Raw genomic sequence first — 27,955 nt, forward strand, 5'->3', positions numbered from 1 at the left:
ACTTAAAGACACAGACAAAAACAGCCACCAAAACAGATTATGGACAGGGCCATAACACTGAACAAAAAAATCAACAGCTGGAGCAGAGAAAACGAGCCAAAACCTAAACTGGGAAAACTAAGCGTAAAATAACACAAACCTGAAACAAGAAACTAGAAACACCTGGAAATGCGAGGAGCGGAGAGCAGAGGTTACACTGGGGATGACGAGGATGAAGAGCAAATGACAACACACGCTATAAATACGCAACAGGTAACGAGGGGGAATGCACAACAGGAGGGAGACACGGCTCGGATAAATCTGACATAGTCAATGAGCGAGACACAGGGAGTAAAGGACCACAACTATCAAGGTAAAACAGGAAACACACAGGCTGAACTCAAGACACGTAAGCTAAACACAACGGCCCTTCCCATGAACAAAGAGGCACAGAAACAGAAGAGAAACCTAAAACTTAGAGATTCTAAACGTAATACAAACAGAAAACCATAACTCACAGACTAAAACACAAAACACTGGGTCACAGACCCAGGACTGTGACTAAATTTTTATTTATCGATTTTAGTCATGTTTTCTGACGACCTACTGTTTTAATCTTCTAACTTTATTTATGTGATAAACCACTCCAAAAAAAAAAACCACACACAAACACACAGCACAGCGAGGAACAGCTGTTATTTTTTGCCATTAGGTGGCTATACATTTCTTTCCCTGTAGCTGTTGCTCACCAGCATATATGTAATGACTGAATGGCTCCCCCTTGTACCCAACCTCTGCCCTGCTAAATGTGTGGATACGAGTTTGTGAGGCTTCATAAGGCCATGAGGTGGAACGAAAAAGCTTTCACACCATCAGCGATCTTTTTTTGGTCGTGTTAAAAAAGGTTGGGGTTCAGTGTGATTATTCTTACAAGGTGACAAAAGCCTGGAGATGGAAGCCGACTTGTGTTTGAACATTTACAAGTTCAAAGGTGCGAGTATGCTTTTGATTCATCGCTGACGCCCAGCACTTGGACAATGCCTTAATTTACGAGTCCATTTCAAAACCCAGGAGGACTAGGCTGTGCTGTCTCTGCTCGAGTAGAGTAAATCAGATTGGCTTCTAAACTCTGAGAAACAGACGATGCAAATGTCACACTTGATCAATTGATTTGACTGAATTAGCTAATGTACCTGCAAACCGCACGTGAACATAAAACATCTGCTGTACCGCCAAAAGCTGGGATTGTGGGATGTTACTGCGAAGGAACACTGAGTAATGTAGACCTGAGTGACATGTCTTCTGCAGGGACACATTTTAGAAAAAAGAGAAGGATATTGGCTGGAGAAACATATTGGCTGGAAAAAGCTCAAAGGATGTGAGCAATGAGATTTATCTAATCTTCAAACCGCGGCATGCCACAGTGATCTAAGACTTTTCCAGAAGGAGTCCCATGACAAACTGATATCTGTTACTCTGAACGTGTTAAATGATTTTTTTTTTTTTTTTTGCCACCAGTACCATGTCCTTTGATGATCAGTTGCATTCTTGCCGACTTGTGTGTCAGAGGCTCCATAGCTATAGAGTGATTTGCAAGTCTTAGATTCTTCTCCATCGTGAAACATTTTTAGCATCGGGCCTTTTGGAGGGTGTCTCATCGGTCATAAGGAACTGTCTTGAAGAGCAAAAAGTCCTGCAACAGATGGTGTGTTCCCTGCAGAGCCCTGATCTCATCATCATAGAGTCAGTCTGGGAATACATGAAAAGGAGGAAGAGACAGAGGGAAGTTCTCTGAGCTCATTGAGAGAAAAAAAAACCTTGAAAAACTGTGCGCAAATACAGCGAAGAGAACAACTGCATGGTTTTGGAAAGTATCCTCACTACTAACTCACCACATATGAACATAACTCACCACATATTTGTGTATATAAATATGAGCTATCAATGGTAATTAATTTTTTTACAGATAGGTTTTATACATTCTTAAACATCTTACACTTAATTATTTTCGTTCTATTGAGATCTTCTTGAGGGGAATAAACACATCAGTGCTCTCAAGTTGATGCAGTAAATCTCAAATCACTATTACAGTGGAATACCCAATTTAACGAAAAATTCAAGTTACGAAGGCACTTAATGGCCATATTTCTGCCCGTGTTACGGCAAAATGCCCGCGTAACGAAATCCGCTGGCTCTGATTGGCTGAGCCCACAATGCCAACAATGCCTTCTGAATCATGTGACAACCCCTTGGCTTATTAAACTTGCACTTCGCTGTTCCACTTGAACGACGTATTGTTGTTGCAGTTAGCAATTAGCCTGTAGCCTATCGTTCACTCAAAAGGCGCGATGGGTGCTTCGACTTACAAAAATTTTCGACTTACCAAAGACCCTCAGGAACAAATTAATTTCATAAGTCAGAGTTCCACTGTATTTTTTTTATTTATTTAGCATGAAGCCTGTGAGCATAAGGAACCTCGGCTCTGGCCAGAGGTAACAAAATCCATCCTAACATTTTATTATGCTTTGGTTTTCGGAAGGTTTACAGAAGCAAAATATTTTATGTTACTCTTTTTCAAGGAGGTGGTACAGGGAAAAAACCCAGGACAGCTATTTCTGCTTGCAGTAGAAACTCTATTACTATTCTATTAGTAATAGAGTACACACCTTTGTCATCAGTATTGGATATCCCTGTTAGGTCTTGAGTTTTGTTGTGCTTCTGTTTTTAATCCTTAGTTTATATGTTTTAAGTTAAGCTTTCAGTTAAGATTTTGATTTCCATTTATGGCACTTCTGAAATGAAGTTTCTATATAGCTTTTACGGTATATTATTTATATCTAATTCCTTCTATTTAGTTTTTTTTTCCTCTTGTGTTTAGTTACTTTTACTTCCTGTTTTAATTTTTATTTTGTGTCTGTTGTGTCTTATCTTCATCTTTACTTTAGTGTATTGTTACGTTCTTGGTCTAGGAGTGCATTGAACGCAACAAGAAATTTGGCCTCAACTCACGCACCACCCAAGAAAGAGCTAAACAGAAAACACAAAATTGCTAAGCAGCCATTTATTTACGTCAGCAGTGAGCAATGCCAAAATAACAAACAAAACTACCTAACGGTCCCTACACTTCCCAGTACAAAAAAAATAAAAAACAACCAACAGACAATTCGCTTACCTATAGTGAAAAACAGGAGAAAACTGAATCAACAGAAAAGGCTTCTCACCACTACCAGGCTGCTGTAGTGAACAATATATAAGATAAGATAAGATAACCTTTATTATTCCCTCGCATGGTAAATTTGTTTAAAAACAAAAAATACACAATAAAAGAGGTACAACAAACTACTTTAGCTACTTTACAAATCTATTTACAGCTATTTACAACAGCAATGCTTTAACGCCAGACACACACATCAGGTTATACTTGCTAATCAGTTAACTAAGTTTTTAGGCAAAAACACTTTAAGTAACAACAATCGGAAAACACAGGCTATCTGTGGGGTGGTAGAGAAGGGACCAGGTGGTTGTTAAGGTGGTTAAGTACTGAGGTAATCAACCAAGTATCTAATCCCAGAACACCCAACTACTCAGCAGGCACTGGACTTTAATAAGACACACCCAGGTGTCCACGCCTGAGAGAGAAGAAAAAAAAACAAAACACAGCCAACCTCTGGTGGGAGGAGTCACACATATATCAAACAATTACAACACTGAATCATAACAGTATGATTACCCTGATTATGTTCAGTCATGTCTTGTTTCCCGCCTGTTTCCACTTCCCTGATTATCCTTGTGTATATATTATCCAGTCCTTCCCTTTTGTCTTAGCATCTGTTTATCCACTGCACGTGTTTCCTGCCTGTTTCTGGATTCTTTTGCATTTTTCCTTGAGAACTGTTGTGTTTTTTCTACACTGACATCAACCTGATAAGATTTGCATATTTGTTTACAACTAGTTACTACTGTTTCCATGTGCTGTATTTGGGTTATTTAACAATTACAGGCCCCAGTTTGTTAGTTAATTCCCTAATGTATTTACAACCTGGTTGTATGTCAGTAATTATGTTATTATGCGATTTCACTGGTACTTGCTGTAGTCAGTTGAGAATAGTTTAACTCTGGTTTTACTCTGGACCCGGCTCTCTTGAAGTTACTGAATGTCGTAGACTTTCTGTTGTTCCTAAGTCACTCACTTTTTTTTGTACTCGTAATGTGTTTATACGCCAATCTGCAGTTAATCATTAGTTAATATTAATTCCAGCTCTTTTTCATACTGTCTCTTTTGTTCTGTCCCCCTCCCTAACAATGTGTCAGTGTAACATGTCATTCATGTCAAAATACGCAGACATTATTTTGAATAAGTTCAGAATTTTCCATTTTCTATACAAGACAATACTGTCCTGTGAAATTAACACAGCGCACAGCTATGTAGTACTGTACTAACATGAATCAATCCATATATCCAATGTTTCAAACTGAATGATTAAACATGGTAAAGTCATTGGTTTTACAGTTCCACACATCCCATCAAAGGCTTCAAAAACAAGATTTCAGAAACCAGCTATGTCCACCCTTTATACTGTCTATGATCTGCACAACAACCATAACAGGACCAGAGAAGCAGGATCCTCATCTTTCAAGCTCTAGTTACTCTAGTCATGACTGCACAAAAATTACAGGCATTGAGTTGTAACATTCAGCTGGAGAGAAAAAGCTCATACTGCTGCATCATAATTACCACACTAACTGAAACAGAGTGGTCATTTATTTTCTCGTCTACCTATATTTTACATCTTTAAATTGATACAAGTATCCGACTAATTTCAGGCTTGAGAATACACACAGACAAATGACTGCATTAACTTGAGGAACAGGGCCTGGAAATCTGACCTTCAGAGCCAGTGAGATACTGCGAAAAAGATGAGACATGCAAAAGAATGGAAGAAAATAGCTGCAAGTTGGCTCATTTCATTTTCCAGTTCTCCTGAATAAATCAAAGTTGGTTTAATAGAGAGGAACCTTGCTCTCAGATAGACATTTCAGGGGAAGATGTCCAGTGCCGAATTCCATTCTGTGCACAGGCAACGTCTCAGATGATAAAACCCCTCTCGGATGCCGTTGGGCCTTTTCATCACTCAGGTAACATAAATGCAATTTTTAGGGTGTTCTCAAGTCAAGAAGTCCAATTTCCCCCTCACTCCTCAGAAAACCTTCATCTAGCAAGAAATCAAGGGGGAGGTTTCTGTGTAGTTTGAAGCACTGTGGTTTGGACTGAGGCCAGGCTTTCCCCGAGGCCTCATCGATCTGGCACCAGACTCTGATCAGATGGGTTTTCATTCCATTTCATATTGTATTAAAAAGCAGAACATAATCCAGGGATCCTTTTGAGGCATCTTCTTTCATTTTTAAAGATTTAAACATGAATCATAACGATTTTCTAGGTAATGATTTTATTTCAAGTGTAGTGATGTTTAAAGCGGTATACTGCACATATATCTTTGTGCCTGTGCCGTGGAACAGAGGGTCAGAGGCATCAACTGAGATTTAGTGTGCCACCTGTTCCCAGTGGTTGGGTGGGTAGTTGCTGGCGAAGACCTGTGCTCTGCTGTGTACATCTCTGTAATAAAGCAGGCACTCAGGTATGAAATCCCTGCAATGAGAATAAATGTTGTGAATAAATTGTTGCTCGCATGTGTCACTTCATCACATGCCACCTCAACCCCATCTTCCTTCCACTCAGGGTCTATAATTTGATATGCCTGGGTCTTGATTACTATTTACAGTGCTGTCAAGGTGAGCAAAAGACTCAACACGGAGTGTAAACAGATTCACTGTCACCGCTTCTCTGAATCAGCTGCTGTTGACTTTATTTCCACTCACTGTTTCCTTCGCTCCCTTCATTCCCTCCCTCCTCCTTTCCTCATTCCCCTCTGAAGATTGCAGTTGTCAGAGCTCCGCGTTGCTTTCGGCATAGCAGTGATAGAACAGCAAACTGCATCACATTGGCTTACAGTAAATCATGTCAGAGTCTTTCTATGAATTTTGATTAAAGAAAGGAAATTATGCTTGGTATTGACAGGAGTGTGTTGTATGACAACATAAATTCTAAATTCAGACGGCGTCGGTAGTCGGGCACTACCTGTGTTGATATTCATTTCTTTCTTTCTTTTGTATGCATTATCTGTCTCCATTTATCAAAAATCTTCACACGGTCACTATGACAGAAGTCAGTGAGGGATATGTTGTGCATCATGTTCCACGGCTTTGACTTTTCTTCAACTTTCTTTCACATTCAACTAAACTGCAATTGTATTTTAAAGGAAACAGAACTGCATCCACAGGGAAATATTCACAAATTTGAAAAGTTGCGATTATGTTACTGCCAAACCTTTTGTTTACTAGCAAATATAATAGTTTCATACAATGTCCTCTAATTCAATAGCATTAATTAATGCTTATGCTTAGCCACAAATCACAAACTGTAAAAATAAATTGTTGTCCTCTTAAATATGGTAATAGATCACAATAATTTTGAACTGAAGATGTTTGGGAGGAAAAACTCTGAGTTTTTTAAAATAATTTTCTTAGCTCCATTTTTTTCTAGCACCCAAACCACTGAAAAGAACAGTTCACATGACTCTGTGATAATGAGATGCATTATACATAAAATGTTGCTGGACATTACCTCATGTTTGCTGTCTTTTTCAATGCATTTCATATCACTTAGAAGATTGCACAAGGTGCTTACTAAAAGCAAATTAATCTAAAAGAATATGGAAACTAAAGAGGTGGCTGGCTTTGATTGTCTTTGGCTTCACACTTGAACCCAGCGGTCCCAAACCCCCGGGCCGGTCCATGAGTTGTTTGGCACCGGGCCGCGAGAGTTGAGACTCAGGTGTGAAAATTATGATTTTCATGGTCTTTATCGTTATTTTTTTATCGTTAACTCGGTGTCCCTGGGTCTTTTCCCGTGAGTTATGAAGAAATCTTTTTTTTTTTTTTTTTTGGTACCGGTACTGGGGTTTTTTGTGGTATTTATCCGCAACACCTTAAAGGCCGGTCCGTGAAAATATTGTCAGGCATGAACCGGTCCATGGTGCAAAAAAGGTTGGGGACCGCTGCTTTAACCCATCTACATTGGCAGTATCATTCCTCCTTTGTTCTGTCATGCTCACAGTTGTGTAAAGTTTAGCAAAGTCATGTTGGTCTTTATGTAACATCTCAAAAGAAATTCGAACATGTTAGTTTTGGGTATTCAACCGTGATTGAACCCATCCAGGTCTGCCATAACAGGCTAATATTTAGTTTTTGGATATTAAGTCCTTTTTGCCTTTGGATTGCCCATAAATCACCAACAAAACCCTGGACTCTGTACTATGTTATGCATTTCGGACACACGTTTTTATAATGCTATTGTCAAAATGGCTCATTTTACATTTGAATGCACAACACAAAATGACTGCGACTGCACACAGTCTTTTTCAGGGGTCGCCATAAATGCTTGAATTGAAGGGTTCTGGACTGAGATAAGTCTTCTGGATGTGAAGTGAAATGTCTTCAAGAAAGAAAGAAGTCCAGTCGTCTGTGAACCTACACGACACTATTTCAGGGGTCACGTTTTCATCCAAGTTATTTTTCATCTCTCAACTCTATATAGAAACTTTTTTCCCTACTGGAAGTGGAAAGTTTTCTGAGCACATCTAAATAAGATCGCTGAGATGGCCCAGGAAGTAAAAAAAAAAAATCCCAAATATATTGCAAGAGAGGACATGTGTGGGGTGAAATGCTGAAGATCTGACATCTGTAGGTTATCTTTGCAGGCATGAACCTGTTACCTGTCACTGAGAGAGAAAGTTTTCAGGTTGGGAGATAAATGCCGTCAGTGTTCTAGTCTGAGAGCTGTGAGATGCTGAGATGTGTAGGAAGTGTTGCTGTTGAGCTTTGGATGTAAGAATAAAATGCTGGTTAGAAAACGTGAAGTCTACAGATCAACTATTTAACAACACTGTAAATGTGTGTCTTTGGGCAGATTTTGATCAATTAATGTTGAATTGATAGTTTTCCAATGATGGATATGAGTGACCAGCTGAAAATCCAAAATGGATTTTGACATATATGCTAGCAGCTTCAGGAAATAAAACACCAGCAAAACGCACCCGTTTTATATGTAAGTTAAACAGGTAAGCTCATTTTTCAAGGAGGAATAAATAAACTGAGTTTCTTTTTCTCATTACAGAAGTTTTTTTTTTAATTTGAGCCCTTAACTAAAAATTAAACAAATCCCCAAACAATTTAGTTTTTACCCATTTCCAGCTGTTTAGATGTCAGAATTGCTTCTTATCTAGCGTTAGTCATTTGGAGTATATACTGGGTATAAACCATTTCTCTATAACAAAATATAAATAAATTTTTTCTGTTCATTTATTTTGCTTTGAATTAGTTAGAAAAAACAACTTTAATTTGTTTGTATCTATATCGCTGCTCCACACTGGGGTAATTATGGGTACATGCCAATAAAAATATGAAGTCATGTTTACTGCAACTGCTCTTATTTTCCCTGGCTGTGCCTGGACATAAAAACAAACCTCCCACTTTGAAAATGTTACTTTATAACTGTGACTCTAGTAAAAGATCATTTACTGTACATGCATACGGTGTACTTCATTACCATATCTAAGAAACAACAACTGCAGCAACTCAGTCTCCACCCAGAATTATTATTATTATTTTTATTTATTTATTTATTTATTTTTTAATAGAATACCTTTAGGAAATTGTATTTGTGTCTCACCAAGTATATTCACAGTTTTTTTTTAAAAAATGCGTTTTGGAAGTAAGTTTTTCTTGTGTCTCTTTCCAGGACCAGTAGCTGTAATCAGTGGTGAGGAAGACTCTGCTAGCCCTCTTCACCATGTCAACCACGGGATTATTACCCCCTGTACTCTGGATGCGAGTCCTGATGCGGTTGTCATAGGGATGACTCGTATTCCTGTAGTGGAGAACCCTCAGTACTTTAGACATGGACACAACTGCAACAAGCCAGCCACCCGTAAGTCCTTCCAGTGTATCTGACAGCAGTTTAAAGTGCCAGTATCGCCTCTGAAAAAATCTTCTGCTCAATCTTCTGTAAAAGTCACAACATCAGCGTCGAAGCAATGCTACTTTTTACATGGAGTCTGAATGAGTGCAGTCATATTGAGGAATAGATATGAACAAGATTATAACATTCTGAGGAGATTTTTATGTGTAGCATTGGCTAATTACCAAAAAAGGCTAGGACACAATACTTAAATATGTTCAGCCTAACCCGACACTTTATTCAGAAGCAGCAGGTTTGATTGAAAAGAGAAACTGTGCTGGATTTTTGGATAACATCACAAGCAGAATAAAAATCTGAGATCACAGAGCTGCATTGCATTCACACCGAAGATGAGATAAACCAGGCAAGCGAAGTGGGACGTGAGGGTCTAATTCACATGTGCATCATACGCAGCTAGAGTCTCGCAGTTTATTTTAGATTCTTTTTAAACTAGTGCTGACAGGCCTTAAACAAGGGCTGACAGCATCCACACGGCCACCATTATGGTGATTCATGCGGCACATGTTTGTAGTTGTTCCAAATGGCCAACCATGCAGCACTGTAGTGCAAAGGTAAAAACTGTCACCTCACGCGTTCTGGTTTGAATCTGGGGGCCACCTGCGGCCTTTCTGTGTGAAGTTTGCATGTTCTGCCTGTGCGTAGGTTGCTTTTCTCCTCGTACTTCAGCTTGCTCCCACAATCCAGAAATATGCATGTTAGGTTGACTGGTGAGTCCAAATTTGCAGTGTGTTCACACCTCTAATAGACAATGTTTAACCCACATGCTGTGGGCACAGGTGACATGTGGGTTAAGGTTCTTTGCTTCTCTGAGTACGAAACATCATTTTGGCATATTCCTCTATCGTAGTGCTATCCCTCGTTGCTACCGGCTACCATTATTACAAATTTTATTGCAGCGTTTTTCTAGGATCTGGCTAATTAAACTAAAACTGCAGGGCACGTATGAAGCAGACAGAGTGCCACAGCATGTTGTGTAGTGTAAAGAAAAGAACAGCATCTGGTCAGAGAGCCAGATATCAAACACCACGTCTTTATGAGGCTCTATGAGGCTGTTGTACCTCCATTATAATTAGCTGTGTATCTTTTCAATGAGAATTGCCGAGGCCCTCGGGGCAAAGGTATAATTTAGATTCATCTAGAGAGTCAGCGTGATCATATGGCATTTGCATCAGGTGGCATGGTGCCAGGCTTTTCATATAGGGCCTGTTTAGCAAAAGCCTCCTGTATATCAGTGACTGCCGTTCCAATACCCTGAAAAAAAAATACCACATGCTTTCCCTCGGGAGTCATGTTCCAGGTTGGAGAAAGACAACAGTACTTTAAGGCCTAATTACTCACAATTACATTGACTGCTCAAGAGAATCAGCAGAAAACTACCGTGCCAACAGCGAGCCTCAGCCTAACGCCTGCTGCTTTTATTTGAAATGATACCAGTCAAACCAACCAGATTTAGTTAGGAAGCAGGAGCGCTTCCTGTCTGACAGTCCCGTTCAGCACAGATTTCCGTCATTTACAACTTGGTTCAAAATGGCTGCTGGACAGGCTAACAGAAGTTGACTTCTGACTTGCAGCCAATGAGAATGAAGGAAATCCCATTTAGAGGTGATAAATAAATGACTGGTCTTATGTATTATGAATCGCATGAATTGTTAATGTCTAGCCAGTGACTGATTTATAACATCTCACGCCTTGCACAGGAGAGCTGATCGGGAGCTAATGAATAAATGACAGTGGGCACAAATGAAACTTTCTCTCAATCACCGTGCACCTGGAATTGAAAGTCACACCATGAACGAGCGCCATGACAGCTTCGACTTAGTCTTTACCGAATGTTCTTCCTCTCAGTGCGCAGTTCCCTTTGTTCTTTTTTTCTTTCCTTTTTTTTAAAATTTAATTCTGTGTGCATGCGTTAAAAAATAAAAAAGAAACCGTAGGAAATGAACCCTGAATTCATCGCAAGGTCATAATGGCCGCTGCTTCCTGCCATCGGCTACAAAAACGAAATGGATCCAAACGGTTTCTGCCTCCGCCGATCATTCGCTGAATATGAATGCATTCTTTACCCTGAGGACACAGGGAGGGGAAATGTCTCTGTGTATCCATGTCTATATTTGCAGCTATTGTGTGTGTGTAGGTCTATGGGAGTGAAAATTAATGCATGGATCTGAATGTACGCATACTCCTTGTGTGGTTTTCATGTACCAGGAATTTGCCGCATGTCACCTTAGTTTTCTACTTTCATCTGTATAATTGATGATTGATAAGCATCCCAAGTCAAGGGTCCCATAGGTGCCCCCGAGGGCCTCCCAGGTCCAAATTGTCTACCTGGCCTCCTACCGACTTATTGTTTTGCACCTTCACTTGCCAACACAAGAGCTGCACTCAGCTCAGATACAGCATAGCTGCTTTCTGGTACTCGGCCACTAATCCATAATGTATTCATTCATTTACTTGAAAGCTTCTTATCCAGGAGAATAGCTTGCTGCCTGGGTGTCTCTGTCTCTCTCTCTCTCTCTTTCTGTCTTTCACACATACACACACATGCATCCATAGTTCAGTCTAGCAATAGAGACGCTACCTAACACATACATAAATTTAACACCCATACTTCTCCTTACCTGTGCCCATCAAGAGTACACTAATGTGCTGGTCAGTCCCAGCCTGCTTCTGCTACCTCCGGGTGATTTATAGTGTCCCTTGCTGTCATGCTGTGTGCATTTTGAAATCAGCTCCAGCGATAACAATGAGGGGGAGGAACCGTATTTAGCTGTTGTTCTGGCTGCCGCGTGCCATTCTGGCTCCCGTTAAAACAGCTGCATTGAAGGGAAAACTGCCTGCTGCAAAGCTTACACCAATGATTTCAGTGTGCCCTTACCAAATGTATTATTCATGAGTGTTTGATCTACAAGTCAAACCTGCCAAAAGAATATAAATATTGGCACCAATGGTTAAATAGTTCCAGTCACACTAAATAGAGCGCACCGTATCTTGGCTGTTTAGGCTGTGCCACCTGAGATCAGTGCTGCAGTCAGTCCCTCGCTGTGGGAGAGAATTTGAAAAATGAACATTAACTTCATCACATTATAGTTGCCCTCTAGTTGAACCATCAACCTGTACACATGTAGAATTAAGCAGGCTGGAAAACACAGCTGTCATTCTCACACCAATTTAGAAACACGCTGCAGCTTCATGCAATTGGTTCATATTTCGGTTGAACTGGTGGCCTCTAGTTTTGCTGTGTTAAATGCGTGAGCCGTGACTGATGATGACGTTTGTTGCGATGAGCTTTTTTGGGGGGGGTTTCCACTGAAAAAAAGGCCAATCCTGGGGAAATGTAGCCGCATTAGGGAGATAAAGGCAGGAAAGGCAAAGGACAATTCTTTAGCCTAATGACAGATCTATATCTACCCAGATCTGCTGTCTCCCAGCAAGTGGCTTTGTTTTATCACCGAGCTTGCTATTTTAATTACGGATTTGTCACATCCCGCTGGCCAAAATTAGACAATAGCTTTTGATGTTGGAGTGTAGCATATAGCCTTTCATTATAACCATGTTATTAGGGATAGTACTTCTGGGCAGGTTTCGGACAAACCCTCACTCTGCCCCCTCTACTTTTGTGCAGCAGAGACAAAGTAATGCTCAAGGTGCTGTTTTTGAAGATCAAAATGTTTCCAGCAGGGACAAGGAGTGACTAATTTGGCAACTTGAAAGCTAAGCAAATGAATGGAAATGCAGCGCAGATTGATTGAAAGGCAGTTATCATGTTCCAAGGCTGCAATTCTATGAATTATAGTTTGAAACAGAACAGACCCACAGGCTAGACAGTTGTGAATTCAAACAACCTATTTAAGTGTGTTACCCCCGCCAAAGAAAAGTTCAAGATGATTTCCTTTCAGCTTCAACCTGGAAGGTTCTTTGCTGAACAAAATCTGAAATGATGCTTCTTCATGTCTGATAAAATTGAGTGAAAACTGTCTCCTGAAAGACGAAAACCTACAAGTAGATTTGCTGAAGGTTGTGTTTTCGATTGAGAAAACCAGAAAGAAATCTAAAACACACTTAAAATACAGAAATATTTATCCTTTTTTTTTTACTCCTGTTATTATAAATTGAAATTAATTGCTCGCAGCATTATAACTTGGGACATATACTGGAGTGTGAGAGTATTTAAAGTACACCAACACTGATTTGTTTTCTGTATTAACACAGGAACGTACAGCTGTGCATTTGAATTTAAATAACACATTCTTGTAAGTGTTGACAGGTCAGCACCATAATGAATAATTAATTCCCATCACAGAGGACCCAGCCCACAGCATTTCAGCTACAGAATAATACAAATCTAAATAACACCAATTTTCCCAAGCAAAGTTAGATAAACGCGCTTTTCTGCTTTTATATTACAAACACAATTTATACTGTATCTACCCACATGGAAAAGATATATATAAATCTTATAAAGTTTGTATCTGTTTTGTGTGAAACTTGTATGAAAAGCATACAAGAGTAAAAACAGATATAAGATCCCTTGAAAAATTATATAATGAAACTTGTATGTTTTGGATACTTGCTAAAACAATATATGAAAGTAATGAGAAAGTGGCCACTTTCATGAGTAAATCATGTAAGCCTTATATGATTTACTCATGAAAGTGGCCACTTTCATGAGTTAAGTCATATAAGTTTTTACTATTTCTTTTCCATATGGGTATGGGGACTAACAGCTAAGGGTGGGTAACATGCCTCATCGCCTTCAGGATGTCAACTATAACTACTCAAGACTTTTAAAGAAACTCCCATGAGCCGCAAGTGTTAAGAACTTAGTGCTTAAGTGCTTAAAGCGTAACGTTTAATTCAGCAATAACAATAAGGCTGTGCTTAGGGAGAAGTTATTGTCAAAAGGAAATCAATCAGAATAAGCATTATAGTATGGCACCACTGTTAAATATTAAATATGTAAATATATGCAGTATATCTATTAGTATATAAATAAGAATTTGTGTTGATTGTGTGATACCTGCAAACAACAGCCATTTCCTTCTTTTGTGACTGTATTTTCATATATGAGTTAAATTAGGATTCATTTTTATTTCATTCTGGCCATATTGTATAAAAACACTGGAGAGGACCATTGTCATCAATGTCCAGCTTCACTGTGTTTCTTTTTCCTGCTTTTTAATAAAACTCAACAACTCCTTCAGTATCACACTTAGCCTGTGAGTGTGTGAGCATGTTCTGTGGTTTACACAGCACAGGAACAACCACAGTAGCTAGAAGAGTGACAGCACAATATGAGAAAGGATTACATAAAAGATGGCTATTGAATAACAGCATGGTTACTAAAGCCAGGTTTAAAACACTAAATTTAGCATAGATATACACATATGCACAGATACATACACACAATGGCACATACACATAGAAAATGTGTCATTCAGCAAAGGTGGAGCATGGACAGGCTCTTGCTAACTGCATTTAACTACACAGCAAGCCAATTTTTTTTGTCATTTAATGCCATTAAAATGCTCGATCTCCAAGGAGTCGAGAGGTCCGGCTAAGTGACTTGAATCAACTGTTAGCTAAAGCTACCTGTGTTGCCATCCACCTGTCACTCACGACAAGTAATGCAAACTGTAGCCCTTAAAAAGATTGGAATGACTAAGTTATAACAGATTCACACTCCATGAGTTGTTATGCAAGGAGAAATCAGCCATCGAGAAAACATTTTTATTTCTGTGGGGAGTCACCATTGACTGTAGAAAACATGGACGACGTGACCCCGCCTCCTACCATTGTGCAAAAATGAAGCCAAAATATCCCGCTTGTGGAGGCTGCCATCTTGCAAATTTGGAGCCAGAGTCTGCTCAGTAGTGACTTGAGGTGGAGCGACTGTGTAACGCTCCCGCCCACACACCCGCTGGACGTGACCGCAAACACGCCCCCCTACACTTTTTACGTAGCCCGGCTTCTCGGGTTTTTTTGCTGGTTTACCGCGACTGACGACTCGTTTAATTAAGGTAAATACAACCATGTCACTGTTATAAAAAAGACACACAGCTTATTATATTATAGTTCTAAAATCACTCTGTTGTTAATTCGTTAGTTAGATTAGCCGCTAGCATACGCACTGTGTTGGAGGCTTGTTGCTCATCTTAGCTAGCTAGGTCTCAGGAGCTAGCTAAGGACGGTAGTTACGGATTAGCTTACAAACACGTTTAACTTACCGAAACAGTGCAGCGGGGCCTCGGGTCCTTCTGTCGGGTAGTCCAGTTTACTGAAGAATACCTCAGGCTGTCAGGTTTAAACACTCGGTCGTGTTTTCGTAGCATAAACGCTGGGCGTCCTCTCAGAGCCTACGCTCTATCTGCTATTCGCGAACAGAGATACGCAAGTTTCTCCGTGACTGCAGCTGCCAGTCAAAGCTGTTATGATGACGTTTCACCCCAATTTAACATCACCGCGGTAGGAATTAGAATCAAACTTATGGGAAAGGAGACCCCTTGAACATCAATCAGCGTGATGAGAACTATTGAAAACAAAAGAAAGAATCTTTGGAAAAAAATTATCTAAGGAGAATTAATTTATTTTAGTCTGACCCCAGTCCCAACCGCTAACATGGAGGAGGCGGGGTTTATGACCTATACTGCAGCCAGACACCAGGGGGCGATAGAGACGTTTTGGCTTCATTTTTGGGGAACTGTCTCGTTGTCCATGTTTTCTACAGTCAATGGGAGTTACTCGGTTTTTGAGCCAGCCTCATGTGGCCACATGAGGAATTGCAGGTTGTTGGGGTTGGTTTCGTTTTATTTGCTATCTTCTAATTTTGATTAATATGCCAAGATCCAGTCTCAGTCCCCTAGTTTTATCGATTTTTCATATAGTCACATTGAAAGCCTGTCTTCAGCAAGCTCAGCACCTGCTGCCACACCAAAAACAGTTCCTAGGTTGCAGTGAAACTAGGCTGGCAGTGATCTTGCCAGTATTTGATATGATTCAATCCAAAGTATTTGTCAAATAGCCCAAAAATTCCCATCACTCTTGCCCACTTTCCACAGCAATTAGCCAGGTGTATGGAGGTCTTTCATTCTTTGCACATCTATTTCTATTATTTTTGAGTGAAGCCCTGCTCAGGGGGGCCTGTGTGCTCTTGGCTGACATGCTATTGGATGAAAAGGCGAGGAGGCGGCGGCTGCTTTATTATGCTCTTTCATAACCGTCATTGAGAAATAAAAGTAACACTGGAAAAATACCATTATGAAACATAAACACGTTTTTGAAAGAGGGCATGTGAAAAAATGTCTAATGAAATGAAAAGGTGCTCCAGTAAAACCTTGCTACTGTGAAAATAAGAATTGTAAAATAACCTTTAAAAGAAAAAAATGCCAGCTTATTCCACGGGCTTGCTTCTAATCATTTCTGAACAAAGCTGGTGTCATCAGGATGATGTTATGGGTGATGCATTCTTTATTTTTGTCATGTGTAGGTGTTATTTCACATAAGCCAGAGTTTTCACTAATGCCAGGCAGCAGCGGCAGCAGCAGCAAACACACAGGCCGGCAGTAAGCCAGCCACAGCAGGTTAGGAGTAGATACCCACAGAGAGTCAACAGTAAATGCGGGTGTTCATGTCACTGTTGCCCAACGATGCCAGCAGACACAGCCCCTATGCTGCAGTGAATTTAATGGCGTGAGCTTTTTGTATGCTATTAGCTGCTGGATGAGTGCCTCTCTTCTGACTGTTCACATCCTGTGGTGCACTTTTTGTAGGCAGGCTAAACTACAGGTAAATTACAATGGTCTCAGTGAAATGATCTCTATATTTATATTGTGATAAAATCTAGGAGGGCAGTAAATGAACAAAGGGGGATTTTTTTTCCAAGTGAGTGTGTTTGTGATAATATTTGTTTTTTATGCTAATGATTTGGACTGCAGTACTTATCAGAATATCGTAAAACATTTGCTTTTTATACATTTGAATTTAAATTTAAATTAATGGTGGTTGAACCCTATTATAGTTCTCATTTAGTTTTCTATAAGAAAAAGGTTTTATGAGTGGCAAAAACTCCTTAAAAGTAGCTTTATGGACAAAATAAATGAATGTGAAGCTGACGCCCGAAATGAGAATTTGTGTGGACGTTCTCAGCATTTTTAATTAGGCCACCACTTCTCAATATTAGAAGCAGTCACTCTGCAGAGGGTAGATTGTCAATGTCCAGTAGATGCACACTGATCAACCCACCGCACACTCAGGGATGCTAGTGAGATACAAAGAAATACTCAGCCTCCTGTGAGGCATAAACAGCCACGTCAGTGCACAATGTTGGCAGTTGGAGACAAACACACACACGCACATACTGACACTGGAGAAAGTTGGCAGGTAGCTGTGGTGAAATGCATGCATGCACACAGACACACATGTGGGTACAGAACAAAAGCCCTCCAAACATCTGTGCTCCTCCAGCAGCCTGACCTGACTAGCTGAGTAAATCTCAGCTGCATTGCCTCTCGGCCTCCAGGGAGAATGTTTGCTGGCGCTGAGGCCTCAGGTGAGCCAGGACAAATGAATGATGCTGAGCTGCAGGATGGAGATTTAATCTCAGGGCTTTTCAGCGTGCCACTCTGGGTAAATAGGCTGCAGGATGCAGCCCGAGTCCGCCTGCAGAGGAAACTGAAGGTTAAAGTAACTTGTCCTCGCCACTATCAATAGGTGCACTCCATAATGGCACCTTCATTCCCATCAGTGGAGAGGAATGAGGTGGCTGGTAGCTATTTAGCGGCAGAGCAAAACAAACCAGATGAAATATTCACACCCAGGAAATAAGGAAGCAGGATCAACCGATACAAATGAGGTGTTGTAGTATTTACTTTATTAATTTGTGCAGTTTTGTACACAGTCAGTTATCACAGTTCAGTTACAAGTGTGTACAAATCTAAAGTGAAAAGTTATTATTTTAAAATTAAGTTAAACACAAAATAATAACAACTATATTGAAAGCGGCCTCCATCAATTACATACCATTATTTGGTATGGTGAGATAGAGGCAGATGACTCACTATCGAAACCCCTAAAGCAACGGTCCCCAACCTTTTTTGTGCCACGGACCAGCCTTTAAGGAGTTGTGGATAAATACAACAAAATAAAATGATACGACCAAGACAAAAACTGTGGTATTTTTTAAATGTAATAATAAATATTTACAAAATTAAAAGTTTACACAACTTTTAATTGTGTAAAAGTTACAGAATTACATTCACTGTGTAATTGTGTAACTTTATTAGCAGCATCCTCCTGAAATGCGCCAACACCATTGAGAGTAACATTCTACTGTCTGCCCATTAATGCGCTCTGGTCGCTATGGTAATATGTAAATTCAATTCAATTCAATTTTATTTATATAGCGCCAAATCACAACAACAGTCACCTCAAATTTGTCTGTGTTATTGTGTAAATACTTATGCTATCGTGTACTTCACACACATGGAGAGATGCCAAACTGCCTTTCATTGTTTTTGTAACAATGACAATAAAGAGCTATTCTATTCTATTCTATTCTATTCTATTCTAACACGTAAATATTTATTTCAAAATAAGACACACATCTACGACACAGGAAAAGACCCAGGGAAACCGAGTTAACATTAAAAACCCTGAAAACCATAAATTTCACACCCGAGCCTCAACTCTCGCGGCCCGGTACCAAGTGACTCACGTACCAGTACCAGTCCATGGCCCAGGGATTGGGACCGCTGCCCTAAAGGGAGCAGATGAAAGAAGAAGATGATCCACTAGACTCCAAGAAACTTATTTGACTTCTTCATCCTGATCATCAGCTGTTATTGAGACTAATGGCACAAGACTACATTTGTTTTTGAAGTTGATGACGTTTTTAAAATTTTAAAAGTTTACTATGTGTGAGATCTGCATTAGTATTTAACTACTGGTGTGTCGTGTCACTTGTTTGAAAACGGTTATTAAAAATGATGTTTTTGTCTACACTCCCCAATGTGGATTACTGAGCATTAAATAAAAGCATTACCATCATTGCTTCATTACTACAAGTTCATGATTATACTTCAGTAAACCCACCGCCTGTGATTTCACACATTGTAATTGGTCAAATTCTACATATTTTAACAAAAAATACTTTCAGGAAGTTCTAAAAGTAAAACTTAACAAAAAACAAAGAGCTGATTGAATCATTAACTTAGTTTTAAAACTATTTTGTTGGCTATATTTTCAACATGTAACAGATATGTGTCTTTTTAAATTTGAAACCAAATTGTCTCCAGGAACTCCAGTTGTTTAGGATAGAAGCAAATGCTGCCACACAATTGAAAACTTGTTTACTTCCTCTGTCGGCTCAGATTTTACTATAAACGCTGATGATTGGGTACCTTTTAAAAACACCATAAGCTTTGCTCTTAATCTGCAATTCCGCATTATTTATTACATGGGACAATTTGGGAAGTAATTCCTGGTAAGTGCTCAGAAAAGGGCAGGCAATTCAAAATGTTATTGTCACATGATTGGATGAGCTATCTTTCATTGTCTACTATCTTTCATTGTCAGGCTGACTTCTACCAATCACATCAAAGGACCATGGTACTTTGAGAGCACACAAGAGGGAAATAATTTAAATCTGAGGAGCTTTTAGGACTTTTTATGTAGATATGAAGTTATTATGCAGATTTGTCTTGCAATTTTCTATTGTTTGACAGTTCTTGATATGTTTTTAAGGAAAAATTGTGCATCAAGTACCTGCAGGCAGCAGACATGAAGCCAACAAGTGGCACATCACAGACTAAAATCAGGACTCCTCTTGCCAGCCCACAAAACTAATAGTAAGGAGCTTATGCACATACTCCCAGAAGTGGAATTACATTCAGTACCTGATAGTATGGAACCCTTACTCTATGTTCACATAGATGCATTTTTCCTCAGGTCCTTATTACAAATGTGCGGTGGGAGTAAAAAATTATTTGACCCCCTTCATTATTTTTAAGCTGGTTTACTTGCAAAGAAATAAACAGAGTCTAATTTTTTTGGTAATTTGCAGAAAAATCACATTACAGTTTACAGAAAAAAACAACAAAAAAACACAGATTTGTATGTAAGACACCACCAAGGCATAACTTAGTAGTTACTAAAAACCCTTGCTTGCAAGCACAGCAGTAAGGTAAGAGGAACAGCAAGAAGGTACTCGATTCGACTCCACATCTAGCCAGGACCTTTCTGTGTGCATGTTTGTGTGGGTTTTCTCCAGGTACTGTGGCTTATCCGGATTAGATTAACTGGTGATTCCAAATTCTAAATTGTGAATGTGAGTGAAAATGGTTGTCTGCCTCTCTATGTTATCCTTGCATCAGATAAGCTACCTGTCCAGGTCGTAGCTTGGATAGGCTCCAGCCCTCCCGCAACCCTGATAAGGATAAGTGGAAGAGCTTGGATGAATGGATGGGTCACCAAGTTTGCTCACATCTCAGGAGAGAATTTGGTCCAACAGCTCGAAAGCATAATGTGTCCACCTCCATGCTTGACTTTGGGGATCAAGCTGATGCTTGAGAGTTTGAGTTCATCTGACCACAGCACTTTCTCCTAAGCTGTCTCTGAATCATTTAGATGTTCACTACCAAATTTAACACAGGCAGGGGACTTTGCTGTTATTGACTGTGGTCCTAGTTGCTTTCAGATCATTAACAAGCTTTTCCCGTGTAGTTTTTTGTTGATCCACCAAATTTGTAATGTAATGTAAGGGTTATCCTTTTCCCATGAGGCAAGATCTTGAATGGCACTCCAGACTCTGAGCTATTGATGGTCATTTCTTTCATTTCCACATAATTGTCAGCTTATCATCTGGCTTCTTGCCGATGGTCTTGTAGGCCATTGCTCCTATAAAAATAAGAAAATTAATTTCTTTATAAGTGGGCATTCTTACAAATTCAGAAAGGGTTTAAATAAGTATTTCCCCAAATGTAATTATATAATAAGCTTACTTGTAACTTTAATAGCTGCTCAAGATATATTTTTAAATCAGTTGAGGGTTAAATGCAAACTGGGACAAGATGGTGAAATGTCTGTGAAGCTTCTCAGTCATCCAGGTCATCGTAGTCTAAGGAGCTTAGAAAGAAAAGCGTCTGGACTTCTTTAAGTTGCTTGAAGACGTTTCACCTCTCATCCGAGAAGCTTCTTCAGTTCTAGGGTCAAATGGTGGAGAGTCCCAGATGTAAGCCCTGTGGGAGTATCCCCCTGAGAGGGACAAAAGGATCCTCTACCTAATCACATGAGCCAAGGTGTGAAAATGGGACAAAATCATTGACCGCCCTACATATCATTGCCTATACCCAGGTGATGCCATACCCTCAACATCCACTCACATACTGGACCATCTGACCTCAGGAAGTCACGTGATAGGGTGGGGCTAGGTTTCCCAATGAGCTCACCTGAAACCTTGGCTGATTGTGACCTACACCCATTTTCACACCTTGGCTGTGATTAGGGAAGATTATAATTGGTTGAAATAGTTTATGTGAAACAAGCGTTATAGTGCGCATGACCAGATCATCACTTTACATAAAAGTATATTTGAGTATCATCCTATTTCATTGAAATGATTATATGGCACTTTGTTTGAGCAGGCCAGTTTATGGTACCATTTTCTTTGTTCTTAAAGGTCTTTGAATCAGTTGAAAAAGTTACCAAATCAGGAGGCAAAGGTGCCAGTTTTACAAAGATGGCAGTGCTTGTCAGGGAATCTTTTTCTTTGTGTTTCTTTATTTGTTTTTTATTGATACATTGTGGCACATTTTCATTTTCATTCTAGCAAAATATAACAACCCAATTATTTTAAGCAGCTTTAGACGCATGACTTGGTAAAACAGTTGTTAGTTTGACAATTAATGAGCTCTGGTTTACTTAATTTGCATAATGACAGATATAGATATTAAGGTGATAAAACCAATAAAATAATATGAAAAAATGTTTCCAGTTTACACATGTGAGAGATTATTTATCATCTCACATCACAGCAAGTGATAAAATAAATAAAAAGATACAGTAACAATCTAACACAGTCTTCAGTGTGCACATCCACTGTAAAAGCTGCTTTAAGAAGGAAGACGAGGGAGACTATTTCAGTCTGGTATTATGTGGTTAAAAAACTTTCTAAGCCTACACCTGCTGATTGATGACAACCTTCAAATTTTTACATTTATGGCATTTCACCAACTACCTCATCCAAAGAAGCTTAATGACGGGTGCAACAAGAGAATAAGCTTCAATAACTGGATGATGGCGGCAATGTGACAGGCATCTGGTTGTAAAGCCAACACTGATCCTCGAATGATCCTGTCTGACGGAGAAGTGCAAGTAAAAGAAAAATGAATATTAGGTATAAGACGAGCAGTTTTTATAATGCTTAAAGTTTCTGCGATATTTACACAAGTGCATTTCTGGAGCCAAAAATATAATCTACCTTTTCCTACCTTTCCATTGGTCTGGCTTTTCTAATATCGCCCCAATGAACTGCTAAAAGGGTCTAAGACCTCTCTGGCTCTGATTTTTTTTTTCTCCTTGTTTTAGTCTGACATGCTTGTGCACCTGAATGCCATATATAACTCCTTCAATAAAAGCTGAAGGGAGAAAGAGAGATATGAATCAGTGGGAAATACATATGGGGTGAGTCGAGAAACCCTTCAGACTTTTATCAGATGGTAAAGTGTCAGAGACATTTGGCCTATCAAATCCCGTCAAAATACATTTTGAATTAAACTGTATGTGTATCGACTTCAGGATGTTTTTCTCCACTCTTGGAAAGCAGCTTTTTACAGGGTGAGGCAGTGACAGCAGTGATGTGTTGGTGTCCCTAGTGGGGCTCTCACCCTGCAAACTGGCTGCCAGTTTCTGCACACACTTCTTTTCTGATCTACTTTAAAACTGGGACATTTCTTCTTATTTAACAGCGATTTCAAAAATAGTAGTTATGATACCAACTGACGGAAACACCAGAGGAACAGGTGACTTTTTTTATGAATCACCTACACAAGATGTTCACGGCCAGATGGTTATGGAGAAAAAAGAAACCCAGAGGAACGGTCAGACTAAGCTAGTAATCTGTGTCTTTGAATGAGGAAATATTTGAGAGAACTGGTGAAGCATCTGGTGAACTCTTTTTGGGCGAAGGCACATTGTGATAAGGCTCTCTTTTTATTTGAAATTTGTTTGAACATGGGAAGAAAATGAACATTCAAGCTGTAATAACTTGGTATAAATCTAACTATGTAATGTTAGCTTTGTGGTCCTCCAGAGGTAAGTACTCTTGTATGTTCTAGAAATATAATAGCCCTATGCTGTGAGAACTACCTTTAGCCACTGCTGCCTATTAACTTTCTTTCATAAGTAGTAAATTAAGCTACATAATTGGGATCCTTGAATGTAGAGTATGCAAATTGAACTGACCTTTTAGAGTTTAAAATCAGGAAGAACAATGCTTGGAAGAGTTTTGGTGGTAGCCTATTTTCGCTTCCTCCACACTTACATGGGTATTTGAGAAAACTGAGATTTTTTGTTTTTTAAAAAAATCCTGTCCACACATTAAAAAACAAAGTCAAACACTGTCAAAAACATGCCAAATCCTAACCGTGTAGACATGTTGGCAAATCAGAAGTCTAGAAGCCTGGGAGGGAAACACTAAACAGGGTTTTGTGCCCTCACACAAAACCCTGTTTGTATTACTTTTCAAGTGCCTTCATCATTTCAAATGTTATTCAAAACCAACATAGGGATTTGGGTTGTGAGAGTGATTGTGTGGAATGTAGCCACGTCTGAAGTTCACTCTGACGCCTCTGTCTTTCTAAATGGAGGCACAGTAAATGCGTGTGCATATGTCAGCATGTAAAAACTGCAGATAGTAAGATTAACGGCAACAGTATTTTGTCGAAAACCACCGTTGTAGAAAAAACACTAACGTGGCACACAGCATGACGTCAAAAACGGCGCACACCTTTGACGTTGCGTCACTCAATCTCTATTTTCCTCGTCCACACCTAAACGCACAAATAGTTTTCGAAAATCTTCACCCTGGCAGAGTTTTTTCAAAATCTGTATTCAGTGACCCAAAACGCTGTTTATGTGTGGATGAAAGGCCCAAACACATAGAAAAAGTTGCGTTTTCAAAAATACCCCTGTTTGTGTGGACGTAGCCTTTGTCTTAAAAAAAAACAAAAAACAACAAAAAAAAAAAACAGTTGATGTAAGCTTAAAACCCTGTCAATGTTCTGGTAAGGTCCAAGACATACAGGGGTAGAGACCATCTGGAAGCCACCAATCTCAAGGCGAAACTGTATCTTCCCTGACTGGTTTGCAAATGGCTGCAAGAAGTTTTGGTTGATAGCAAGCTCCAGCATTTGCCTATAGCTTGTATGGAAGACTTACCTGTGAAATATTACACCTTTTTTTGCAACATATGAATATGACAGTGCTGTTTAGATGTTTAAGTTTGGTCTTGTTTTTCCAGCTATGTTAGTTTATTCTACATAATGTTACAGTTAATTTTTTAGACACAGAGCTGATGGGTGAGGGCCAGAACTGTTAAGGATTCGTTTCCACGGAGCGTGAGGTAAAATGCTGTCGAACACTTGTAAGGGTACTGTTTGAAGGTCTCTAGCAGGGAGGTGAAGGTGGCTCCAATAATCTTTTATACTGTTCTCGCAACTCCCACAAGGGCGTGAATCAGACTGGGATGCAGTAGGTAAGAATGCTTTCATTGGTGGCCTTGTATAAGGTGTTGAGGGCTAAAATGATTAGACTGATGTGCCAGAGCCTCTGTAGGGGGCGGAGCTGGCACTCTGCCTTCATCATGATGGCCATGGTGTTGGTGGATCAAGTCAGGTCATCACCACAAAGGAACTTGATGGAGCTGACCCTCTTCACAGCCTCCTCCCCTATGGTCAGATGGTGGTGCTTTGCAATGGCCTTCCTAAAGTCAATGACCATTTCTCCAGTCTTGTTGACTTTCAAGAAGAGGCTGTGTGCCCCTAGCTACTCTGCCTCTATCTCAGTCGGTCCTTGCTGTTGATTGTTGGATCAGTGAGATTTTAACTTTACCTTCACCTTACAGTATAACGTTCCTCACATTGACTATTATTGTCGACTGGCACTATATAAGCAAAATTTACTTGAATTTAATAGTGGACGCTCTTGGATATTTTCCCAACCAATGTCAGTTTGTAGTATTCTTAACTCCCATTGGTAGCTGACTCAAATCGCCTCAACTCAGTAACCACCTCACATCACCAGTGGTGATTTCTCGTGGTATCATCATCAAAGTCACAAGTTTTTGAGTTTACCAGCCCACGGACATTAACTACAAGAGGCAGAGCTCTGGAAATTGTAGACTTAATTAACCTCTTCATTTACAGAAAGAGATCCAGCAGTCTTAGAAGAACAGATGCAATAGCTTATTCTCTATCTGCAGACATAAGTGTTTCTTTACATATAACCTTGTGCAATTGAGTCCTCAGAGACATACTTTCCTCCGTATAACCATCAAGTGCGATTCAAACGAAGAACACAGATGGAGGGTGGATTCAATTCCAGGAAGTCTACTTGTCCACTGAGGACATATTAGACTCTGTGATTTATCTAACAAGAATAAATAGGAAGGCTGAAAATGTACTTTGAGAATACTGCGTCAGTCCCACAAGCATCATGGTCTATTATTATTGCACATACCGGAACATGACTGTCCAAGGACCGTTAATACCTGCAAATATACAGACTCTGTTACAGAAGGTAAAAGATAGATTCATTGTTTACAGAGCAAACATGTAGTGCAGCATTCCACTCAAAACTAGCATTCATTTGTACATAAAGATTAGTGCATAACAATTAGTATTGGTAGTGGTATTTGATTAGTATTTTAAATCTTGTATAGTAATTCCTGGAAAACACCATTTGCACGTTGTTAGTTGTTATCTGATTTTGGTGTTCACCTCTAATTTTGTTTTTGGGCATTCATCTGTGGTACTGTTTTTGCTGCTAAGCTTTTACTTTATTCATATTTAATAGCAAGGAGAGATTCTTTACACTGCAAGCTATGACCACCAGCCTTGTATGCTATATATATATATATATATATATATATATATATATATATATACAGTACTTTTATATATTTAAATCTGTTGTGAAACTGTGTGATCGGTATTTGTACTGAGGCACATCGAGTAGGTCTGTCAGAAGCCAGCAACTCCTACGCCTCACCAGCTCTTACATACAGAGCTTTCTGTCATGCTATTTCTACCTTTTCCTGTATCTCCTTTTGAGTTATTCAGCCTGTTATTTTGCGGACAAAAGTCAAGATCCACACGTTTTCCACCAGGCCAATCAGTAGAAGAATAAGCCTCCATTCTAGGTTCACAAATATTGCAAGCAATTGCAAAAAGAGGTGAAAATGATCTAAGGTCAAACACTCGACAGAAAAATATACCGACTTTACTACCTCGTAACTCTAAAGATATCCCTTTAAAGTAAGTTATTACAGGTAACAGAAAAAGACAAAGACGTTGCTTTCTCCCGCTCTGCTCAGCCAGTTGTTTTATGTTCCTCAAAGAGTAAAATTTTACAATTCTGTTCTCATTAGAAAATGTCCTCCTGTGGCGTTTCAGTGGCGACAGTAAAACCGAGGAATCCAGATAAGAGATTTATAGCTCAGCAGGTCCAGTGTCACCTGGCAGTTTATTTGCACTTCTAAGATTTAAAACCACTTGAACTGTAATGCTCCAAGTGTTCTTTGAGTAGCTCCAAAGTTAGATAAAACATTTTTTCCCTGCAGTTTGACCCTATCATACATTCTGTTGGAGGTGGATCACACTTGGAGAAAAATACAGTACATTTTCTAATGCTTTCACCATTACAGAAAACACTGGTTTAAAGATGTCTGGTGCCAGTTTTTGTAAACACCACCCTGTGGGTCAGCATGAATATTTCTGTAGAAATCTTGCCAACTTGTCTGGAATTTAAAATACTGCAATATAGCTGCATGTCCAGCTTCCAGTGCAGTAATACTGTTTATGTTCTGTCTCCCCCTCTCTGCCTTACAATTTCCTTCCTTTTTAGTTTAGTTACTGGTAACATTTTGATTTGATAAAAGCATTTCACTGTCAATGTAACACGTTTTCTGTGCGATTAAACACGTAAAAATGTCTGAAAGTCCAACTGAAATTCTCAAAAAAGTTATTGTTTTGTTTTTTTTTTTTAAATCTGTCATTATTTCTTCTTCTTGTTTGGTTTTAGTTGTCCAGCATATAAAGCGGAGAGACATCATCCTGAAAAGAGAGCTGGGCGAGGGAGCCTTCGGTAAAGTCTTCTTGGCAGAATGTTACAACCTCAGTCCCACTAAGGACAAGATGCTGGTGGCCGTTAAGGTACGTTTTAAGTGGTTAGCTGTGTGTCTGAATGTTACAAAGAGGATTGCAGTAATGGCTGAACATTGTGTGAGATTCTTATTTTTGTAAATATGAACCTTCCAGCAGCTGGTTAGTGTAAAACATACTTAAAAGACTGGAGGTAGCTTCTGAAAGTGCAAAGCAACCAAACCAAAGCAAATGTGAAATTTTCATTTGCCACCAGACAGTGACTGCTCTAGCTTCTATGAGCCTACCTCAGTAAAAATTATTCAAATGAGGTAATCCATCACTGATTTCATTTTTAATACAATAAAAAATGTTTTTCTTTGTATTTCATAATCTAATGGGCGAGGAAAATGTCCCAAATTCAAAACTGATGACTTCTAAACTCAAGTGGCTATGATGACCTCTTTTGAGCCGAGTTTATGGTTGTTTCCTGTGCTATTTGTAAGGTCCCCACAGCCCCGTACCCATT

The 27,955-nt window shown here is 39.4% G+C and overlaps 1 protein-coding gene across 2 annotated transcripts in view; it reads left to right on the top strand.

The window, feature by feature from the left end:
• The window catches only part of ntrk3b (neurotrophic tyrosine kinase, receptor, type 3b), a 225,349-nt gene that overhangs the window by 164,825 nt on the left and 32,569 nt on the right, over positions 1–27,955 (top strand). For both annotated transcript variants that reach the window (XM_006779729.2, XM_006779730.2), the window contains 2 exons: positions 8,837–9,025; positions 27,368–27,498. In XM_006779729.2, the coding sequence (XP_006779792.1) occupies positions 8,837–9,025; positions 27,368–27,498 (320 nt within the window). The remainder of the gene's footprint in view (positions 1–8,836; positions 9,026–27,367; positions 27,499–27,955) is intronic.

Source organism: Neolamprologus brichardi, chromosome 1 (assembly GCF_056152115.1).
Source record: "Neolamprologus brichardi isolate AB-2024 chromosome 1, ASM5615211v1, whole genome shotgun sequence".
In the NCBI taxonomy this organism is placed as follows: domain Eukaryota; kingdom Metazoa; phylum Chordata; class Actinopteri; order Cichliformes; family Cichlidae; genus Neolamprologus; species Neolamprologus brichardi.